The sequence below is a fragment of the Penaeus vannamei genome, chromosome 31, assembly GCF_042767895.1.
Source record: "Penaeus vannamei isolate JL-2024 chromosome 31, ASM4276789v1, whole genome shotgun sequence".
NCBI lineage: Eukaryota > Metazoa > Arthropoda > Malacostraca > Decapoda > Penaeidae > Penaeus > Penaeus vannamei.
In genome coordinates, this window is record NC_091579.1 from 4,078,764 (window position 1) to 4,088,484 (window position 9,721).

The 9,721-nt window shown below is 36.4% G+C and overlaps 1 protein-coding gene across 24 annotated transcripts in view; it reads left to right on the forward strand.

The window, feature by feature from the left end:
- The window catches only part of hts (adducin 1-like protein hts), a 57,989-nt gene extending 48,618 nt beyond the window's left edge, over positions 1 to 9,371 (forward strand). For 3 of the 24 annotated variants that reach the window (XM_070143669.1, XM_070143690.1, XM_070143666.1), the window contains 8 exons: positions 908 to 988; positions 2,321 to 2,458; positions 3,055 to 3,258; positions 4,582 to 4,656; positions 5,191 to 5,247; positions 7,160 to 7,227; positions 7,405 to 7,599; positions 7,806 to 9,371. In XM_070143669.1, coding sequence (XP_069999770.1) covers positions 908 to 988; positions 2,321 to 2,458; positions 3,055 to 3,258; positions 4,582 to 4,656; positions 5,191 to 5,247; positions 7,160 to 7,227; positions 7,405 to 7,545 — 764 coding nt within the window. In that variant the 3' untranslated portion in view covers positions 7,546 to 7,599; positions 7,806 to 9,371. Of the gene's footprint in view, positions 1 to 907; positions 989 to 2,320; positions 2,459 to 3,054; positions 3,259 to 4,578; positions 4,657 to 5,190; positions 5,248 to 7,159; positions 7,228 to 7,404; positions 7,600 to 7,805 lie in introns of all 24 variants that reach the window. The other 21 variants (XM_070143682.1, XM_070143678.1, XM_070143687.1 and 18 more) reach the window with 18 other exon arrangements.
- Positions 9,372 to 9,721: the final 350 nt, after the last annotated feature.

Genomic DNA, 9,721 nt, shown 5'->3' on the forward strand with positions numbered 1-9,721 from the left:
CTGTTTCTCTCTGACACCAATTATGGGAAAGAAAACTTTTGATATTTTATTGGATTTCAGCAATTTTGACACATACACATAAAACACACACACAAAAACACACACAAAAACACACACACACACACACACACACACACACACACACACACACACACACACACACACACACACACACACACACACACACACACACACACACACACACACACACACAAAACACACACAAAACACACACAAAACACACATAAAACACATATAAAACACACAAACACACATAAAACACATATAAAACACACAAACACACAAAACACACAAAACACACACAGAACACACACAGAACACACACAGAACACACACAGAACACACACAGAACACACACAGAACACACACGAAACACACACGAAACACACACGAAACACACACGAAACACACACAAAACACACACAAAACACACACAAAACACACACAAAACACACACAAAACACACACAAAACACACACAAAACACACACAAAACACATATAAAACACATAAAACACATAAAACACACATAAAACACACACACACACACACATAAAACAAACACACACACGCACACGCACACGCACACATGCACACAAAAGAGAGAGAGAGAGACATAGAAAGAGAAAGAGTAAGACAAAGAAAAAGAGAGAGAGAAATGGATATATCCTCTAGGGTTTTTAACAGTTCAATATATTCACAAGTAAAGCCAGCTTCAGAGGCTTACATCAGTTGCTGCCACATGTGAGCTCAAACTTGAATAGTACTCTTTTGAATGTTATCTTTCTTTCATTCCTTTTTATTTAGTCACAAGAAAAGGAAAGATAACTGGTGAGAGAGTTAGTAGGTAAACAGACTGATAACAAGCATGTGATTGGTACACACAGCCTCCAGTGGTCGGGTGTTGAAGGTGGAAACAAAACAGGCACCAAGAGCAAGCAAAGCACAGTCTGTCGTCCTGAGCGATGGTCAGTAGGGTATTTTAATTTGTCTGCTAAATCAGTAGTGTGTGGGATTCGTCCGCTAAAAAGCTAACGATGGTGGAGCTTGGAAGGATTCGCCGGCCCAAATAACCTCAGATTTTTTTAAGCCAGTGTCCAGGCAGAAGACAAGGCGCAAAATACCATGTGACATAAAAAGTGATGCGTCTCTCAGTCTGTTTTGCTGGACGTTTTTCCCATTTCCTCTTTTTTTGTTCTATTCAGTTATGATGAAGAATTATTACTCACTCAGAGAAATGTGGTTAAGGAAAGAAAAAAAGAAAAAAAGAGGCCAGGAAATACCCTATGATTTCCTTGAGTGGTGCTTTCTTAAGATGTCATACAATAAGCAAAAAAGAGAAAAAAGTACAAATAAAGCAAAGTTCCTGGTCCAGTCCACCAAGGTCACCATCTTGTAAGGTCTTCTGTCCAAGCTGTGTAGTGTTTAGGTTATGAATGGCTGCTTTTGTTACTTGTTCCTTTGGAAATTGTCCTTTTGCGTCTAGCAATAGTTAGCAAGTCCAATACTGACACTTGGCACTTGTAGCATGGTCTTGGAAGTCAGAATCACAGTGTTTATTAATGCTCTTAATACTTTTAACTTGAGATATTGATTGATCCTACATATGTATATTATGGCTTTTTTATGTTTTTGTTTTCCATAGTATATAGTAAAAAAATGTATGTGGAACTAAAAATTACGTTGTAATGGAAATTTATGTGAATGAAGCTAACAGAGTGGGTGAAGGAAAAAATGTGATCTGATTAACCCAACAAGCTATGAGGCCTTTAAAAGTATTAGTTAATGTCCCAGTGTTTAAACTGATTGAGCAAACTGGTCATCTCTATGTGCTAATCATAGGATGCAGTCATACTTGTTTACTTGCTAAAGCACCAACTTGCATTTTATTTGGGACAGCATTCTTTTATATGCTGAATAGCTGATATCTTTGATGTAGAGTAGGTTTTTGAGAGGATGATTATAATGAAGTTTCAAGTTTTTATTAGTATCCTGTATTGAAATGTATAATACTGTATAGATAATACACCACAGAAATGTGTAAATAATTCTTAGTATTTGGTGGAATGGTTTAAATGCTCATGCTGTTTTATATTTGTATAGCATACCAGCTCTTATGTAAAATTCTTCAATATATTCTATTATCCTCTGTTTATATCTTAATGTTTTGGGAAGTAACTTCTGTTTTCCCTCAGTGTTCAAAGCATTGACATATTTTGGAAGTAGCTTGATTAAAGAAAAATAGGTATGTAGATCTATGCCATCAAAGTTGGGTCTCCCAATACTCTTGTGTTGCACAGTAGATGGAGAACGAGTTCGCCAAAAGCCAAGTCTCCCCCCTAAACCCAACATTCCGAAGAAGCCCACAGCGGGCCCAGGGGTACCAGTGGGCCCCCCCCAGAGGGTCCAGGCCACTATGAAAATGCTACCGTCGAGAGGTAACCCTGCCGGATGTGTGCAGGGAGCCCATGCGCCTCCATGTCTAACATTCACTGCCTTCTGTGCTGCTGTGTGATCATTTTACAGAGAATGTTTACTCATTGTTTATACACTGATTTTTTTTACACACATACACATGCATGTGTGTGTGTCTATTAAAAAAGTTACATGTGTATTTTTAGAAGTAACATTGTGATCTTTCTTTTTCTTTTTTTTGCTAGGCAGTTAGTGTTAGAAATGGTTATGATAAGGTTAACTTTTTTTGAAGCGTGAAGTGTGATATTAATCCTTATAATTTTGACTGTTAAGGATCAGCGTTCACTGTCAACTATGGCAAATTATGCTGTATGAGGATATTCTTGATAAAGTATCATGTTTGTTACTCTTTGTAGAAGCATGAATAGTGTAAAAGGGAGAAGATGGAATTAAGAGTTCAAATATTTATTTATGATCATGGTTGACAGTAAGTACTTTATTTTAGTTAAAGGATTGCCCAGCCTGCTCCCTCTCCCAATCCCAGAGTATACTTTGTTGGCCATTGTTTGCATTGTGTGTTTGAAGGACTGGCCAGTATTGTGGTCCTATCCCTCCCCAGATGGCTCCCCCATAGCAGATCCGCAGCTCCCTCCAGTCGCAGGGGGTGACGTCTGGGGCCAGGGGGAGGTGACACCCCCTCCCTCTGGTCCTGCCACCTTGTCCCGCTCCCCCACTGTCCAGGCGGGTGAGGGTCAGCTGACCCCCCGCACCAACTCCCTCACCCGTGGGATTCAGAAGATGCTGAAGGCAGCATCACGGTCCAGTAAGACCATGTGGAAATGTTCCTCTGGCTGCGCTCGCACTGGAGGGAGACTCAAGCATATGGCTGGGGAGTACTTGATCATGATTGAGGAGGTGGTGTTGCATCTCTCTCACTCAGGCTATAGTGCTATCAGAAATGTCCCCCAATTGTGTGCTTTGAATCTCTCTACAGTAACATTAATGACTTACCAGGCAGGGTGCTTCAAACTTGGTTGAGGGAAACTCCGCTTTAAACAAAATAATTGTAGATTATATTACATTAGTAATGGTTAAAGCCTTTTTTTTCATAGATCATCTTATGCAGGCTTTAATCTTCATAATTAGGGTTGCTTATTATTTTCCATAAATAAGATGTTTAAATAACTAAACATAATTAGCATTAGCATTCCATTAGTAGTATTGGTTCTCTTTTTAAAATCCTGTTTCTCACATTGTCATACAGAAAGCATTGGAACTAGCATATGGCTTTACAATCATGGCCAATTTAGGTGTTAGCTGACTTAGCATCAGCTGATAAGAAGCTGTTAATTGGTATTCAAAGCCAAATTATTCTTCGTCCACATGAAATTGACTTTAAAAAGTGAATGTAGTTTGGTTATAGTGGTTTCCAAAACCCTAAGTTCCACAGTCTTCCTAAACACATTTCAACTTCTGTTACTCTTTCTACCATTTGGGGCATTCTGCTGCATAATAATGATGAGTGGTATTGCAGGATCATGGCTGTGGTTCGCCTTTATGACTCTTGTTTTATGTATTTTGTGGTAACTAATTGAATTTCCAGGTAGAGCAAATTATTAACAAACTTGGAATTGCTCTCTAGTCTGTCCATATTGCTATCTAAAAACCTCACAGGAAATATGATGTAAAAACTATCTTGACTTGTATACATTAAGTTTTAATAATATTTACATAAAAGATGTCTCGAAAAGGATGCTCAGTTTTTATGTAAGGTTAATGTTAAAAGGGAAAGCCGTCCTTTACCTCACCAGGTTGTGATGAAAATGGTAAGATGTTGTGGTTTGTTTGTCTGTTTTGCAGGAGTCATAGAAAACATGTAGGTGATGGTATTTATTTTACTATGGGTTGTGCATGACCTGAGTATGTACCTTTGATTATGAGTGCATGGTAAAAGCTTCAGGATATGTGGTAGTGTTGGTTTTATATTATGAATATGTTTGTCATTAAGTTTGTTAGCATGCAGATTATATTTCTGTTCCATTTTGAATAGCATGAAATATCTGTTTTGGATAATTAACCTTTGGTTATGGATGTTTTTGTAGGGTAGGTTCCTAACTTATTTTATTTATACACCTTTGACAAGCAGAGGAAGATGGCATGAGGGCACGGGAACCGAGCCCCACTCTGGAGCGTTCCAAGTCTGCATTCTATAAGAGTGAAGGTATATACCACATACCAACATTCATTTCATATTGAATAACGTAGAGTAGTTATGGCAGTTATCTGCTTGATCAGTAATCATATTTTGTATGAAATTGTTGCTGTTACACTAGACAAAAAACACATAGTCCCACCTTATGACCTCATGAGATATTAGTATTTTAGAGAACAAATATCATTCTAGTTTTAGTCCCTGATCTTTTTGCTATGATTGCTCCCTCCCCTTTATCCTGTTGTAGTTTGCCTTTAGTCATGATACTAACAAAGTAGTTTTTTTGCCTTCAGTTTTATTCAGTTTTATGACTTTGTATCTTCTTTATTTTAGTCAGTTATTCATGTGATCAATGTGTCCCTGCAATCATGGCTAACTAGTGAATTTAGTTAGATTTTTTTTTCTTTCTTTTGTTCTTTTTGCTTCCATGTTTGCAATTTCATAGTGGTCAGTATACACATTTGTTTTCTATTTGCAACCTGCATGGCATTTTAACTAACCAAAGATGCATGTTTGTTGTTTTATTGCCGTCTGGTTGACCAGTGGCGAATGAGAAGCGCTCAGCACTCCAGCGCCGTTCTTGGTCTCTGTCTCGTAAAGGTAAGAACAACTTTGAAGGCCCACTTTCATTTTACTGTTATTATTTTGAAAGTAACTCATGTAAGTTTGTCATGATTATTTGTGAACTTTTTCTCATTCTTTTTTTTTTTTTGCAAGATTGAGATAACATTATAGTCCTGTAATCCATGAACAAGACAAGAAAGACTGATGTTAGAATTTGTTATGCCAGAGATTAAGAAAAAAAAGAAATGTGAGCGAGTTATGGTGATGTTTGATATAAAAGAATTTGCGAGATGGAGAGTTACTGTTAATATTTTTGAAGCATTGTCTTTTTAATGTTTTAACTTTTTGTTTATATCTTATGAATGTTTTCAAAATGTTTAAAAGAAGTAATATAAGACAATACATTTTTACCTGACAAATTTTTATTTACTGTACATGGGTGAAAACATTTTAGAAATGAAAAGTTTTTGATCCAGCATTTCTTCCTCCCCGGCAAGTCTCACAGTTCCTTGGAGGGGGTACGTTCTCCAGAACCTTACATACCATATATATATATATACATGTATAAAGCAGATAATATATATGTATATCTATATGTATCAGCCTTTGGTTTTCCTTTTCCTAGATTGCCTAGATAACATGTATGATATGTTTAGAGGCTGTCATTAGATGGAGATTTTAGTTGTCAGAGCCATGTATTGCTTATACAATATTGTTGCAAAGCAGTTTTTCACATCTACAGTACAATGCTAGTACTGGCAGCTGTATGGCTTAAGATTATAAAGGAAAAATATATCTATAGAAGCATTTTTCATTGTGAGTGATTTATTAATAATTCATTGTATTGCCATACATTTGATAGGACATTAAAGTTCTTTAGTATCTGTTGATGATTTAAGCACATAAGTGATATTAAATTGCTAATGATAAACTTCACATGATATTCATATAAATTATTTAACATGTTTTAAGAATTATTAGTATAGCATCAAGACTGAAGAAAAAATTGCCATGTAGATTTTTTTAAAACTAATGATTATTATTATAGAAAATAGAGTTTCAAGAAGCAGTTACAGTAGAGGTAAGTAGGAGAATATACTCCAGTGAGTGATGTAAAAAAATAGAAAAGAAAAAAGGAAGATAACTTTAATGTTAAGGAAAAAGATTAAAAATATGATAATTACAAACATCTTGTATGCATGATGTTCAATCATTCATGTCCTGTGAGGAGGTGATTGGACCTTTGCAGACCTGGTGAAATGTGTTCAGGTTTACAAATATTTGCAGCCCTTCTACAGGTCATTTTAGTTCTGTTTCTTCAGTCTACCTTTCTCAACATATATTTCTTTTTTCTGATTTATTTATAAAGTGGGTAGCAATTCAATATAAAAATGAAAAACAAATTTCTCCCATTTTGCTTTGCCGTCTTTCTTGCTTCGTTTCTCCTGCTCTGTGAGGTTTAGTTATTTTAGCTTTTATTATCATATAGCATTACTTTAGAGAAATGCCTTTTTTAATTAATTTAATTTCTACTACTGCACCTTGGCTCACCCTAACAGCTGTAAAATACCTGTTTACAGTGTGATGTAGATTAGTCTTACTGTTTACTATATTTATATTGAAAATGAAATTTTGCTCAAGATTGATGATTGCATAATCCAGTTAATCACTAATGTTTTCAGATTTCAACTTTTTGCTGTAAATGTGTGAGAAAATGTTGACCTGGTTGGAGGGAGTTCATATAATGTGTTATGGTACCTTTGGAATGCTGGGAGTGATGATTTTGGTAGATGAGGTGTGGTACCATTACACATTTTTTTGTTTTATTTTTCTCTTCAAATTTTATGATTCTCAATTTTTGATTTCATTAGTTTATTGAATCCTCCACCTCTGGTTACATGAAAGACTCATTGGCATAAAAATAATGAAAATACACTTTCTCTTCCAGGGGAGACAGTAGCCAATGGTGATGATACAGAGGCACACCACAGCACTCTCTCGCAAAGCAGTAAAGAGGTATGTTTTACAGAAGCTTTGGCTATTGGATGTTTACATTTTGTTGAAGTACATAAATTGGGTTGTATTGGAAAAGAAAACTATTGAAATATAGTGTCTGAGAGGCTTTAGACTCAGTAAAATTTCCACCAACAATTTATCTGGAGGTCTACTAATATGGTACCAATTGTTCCACAGGGCTCTCCAACCAAGGACACCTCCCTAACAGATGACTCAATCTCCAAGGACAAGAAGAAGAAGAAGAAGGGCCTGCGTACCCCAAGCTTCCTGAAGAAGAAGAAGGACAAGAAGAAGGAGAAGGAGGCTGCCCACCACTAGTGCCCCAAGTCCCCATTTCCTTCATAGACTCCCGTCTCTGGTAGACCAATGCTGGTAAGCAGCACTTTGTCTCATTGCTTCTGTTAATTATATTGATGAGCTGGAAGCCAAAGTATTTTGAGTTAAGGAGGATAAACTTAAGTGTATGATAACTTTTGAGAGATAATGCATATGTAAATTTAATATTTAAAAAAAAATTTAAGTGCATTCATTTGTTGCAATTAGACTGATAACTTATTTTTAGGCCATTATTTTTTCAGACACTGCCAGAATCTGTAGATAGCAAAGAGGAATATATTGTGGGAGCCCCTTCATGGTGCTGGCGAGAGGCGTGCTGCTGACATTGTTCATCGGATCCAAGACTTGTCAACCTAAATTCCCTGTCAGCCTATTTCTATGTTCTCCCTTTCTTTTCATTCAGTTTTACAGATAAGGCAGTGTTAGTGATGAAAGCTATACTTTATTGTGTAATTTTTAGTGGTACTATTTGTAGTATGTAGATTTTCACCAAAACAGTTTTAGGTTTCAAGATGAAGCTAAAAAAATTAATAGCTTTGTGATGATGAAAATTTGAATATTTTATTGATATCTGTTAGGCTCTCTATATGATTTGGATCCTTTTGTTAATCCCAGGTTATTGTAGCTGGTCAACTTCAGCTTTCATTAGAGTGCCTCAAGTCAAGTTTTAGATGCTGATGAACACCTTCATGTCAATGCTTGATGCGAGTGATAGTGTGTATGGATGTGTGAAACTTGCTATCATGCAGAAGTTAAAATGCAGACAAACAGTACACCAGTGATGTATGTAATGTCTTGGTTGTTTCATAACGATACCCACCTGCTCTAAAAGGCACAAGTCCCCAGGTCAGCTTGTGCCAACTCATACAGAATTTAGTAATGTACAATCATAAGTGATTTTACAGTCTTGGCACACCCTGACTTGCAGACTAAGAAGGGTTATTTAACTATGATTCATTTTATTTCTTCATGTGGATGAATGAGTGCAACACCAGCCCATTCTCCTTTTACTATCGTCCTTCCACGGATAGTTGTCGGATCAGCGGTCTCTCATCTCACCCCACCAAGTCTCACCATTTGCACCAAATGGTTCACAAGATGAAAGAGAGACTAGTAGATGGCTCTTTTGATCTTCCCAACCCTAATTTTGTTCCATTTTAGACCTCACATAAGGAGGTTACATGGAAGTGAAAAACCTTCTGCTTTTTTTTTTTTTTTTTTACGAGTCTGACCTCAACTATTAGGAATGGAAGGACCACAGTATCTGCTGGGATGCTCTCCTGTCAGTTGTCATTTCTGTCCCTCATCAGTATCAGAAGACTTGCTCTCCTGGTCTGTGGCATCTTCATTCTTCCTGTTAAACCTTGAACTTGTGTCCAGAAAAGAAATTATTTGTTGATACCGATAGCTGTGACTGGTCAATTGCTTGGGTCACCATTTGCGTCATCCAGCTGATTTGCCTGTGTCATGTCTTTATTTTATGTAATACGCCTTGAGCACCTATGCTCAGAAGACATTCAATGGCTGTAAAATTGTAGGGAAGCGACTTTGTCACTGACATGAAATTTGACATTCAGCTGGAGATGCTGGTGGTTGTTGTAGGACCACTTTTATCTTCTCCTGCTGCTAGAAGGTGGATTGTTTTATTAGCTACACATTCATTTTTTAATCACAGCTTAGCACTGTTTTATATACATCTGTATTATAGCAACTGAATAAATCATTATTATAATTATTATTATATGAATATGCAGGCAGCTGATTTTAGCTTGTTTTGGAAAGAAAATAAAATGTCCCAACTCCACAAAGTCTTATGTCTTCATTCTTTCATTCCATAACCTTGTGTTTGTATGTATTTATTTCTATTTAGGAATAGTTTGTTATTTTGGGAGGCTCTTTACTAATAATCATGTTTTTAATGAGGTTGTAAATTGTACACCAGCCATGATAGCCATTAAAAGAAGTGAAACTACCGATTGTTCTTTCCGGAAACTAGTGCTGCTGTATTGAATAAAAAATTCAGGATCTCCATAATACAAAGACATTTTTTCATCACCCTTTTATATAAAATCTGAGTTGTCAAGTGAGTTCTTTGTGTATCAACTCAAGTATATTCGTTTTTGTTTTACTCTTCACAGTGTATAAGTGAATAAGCAAT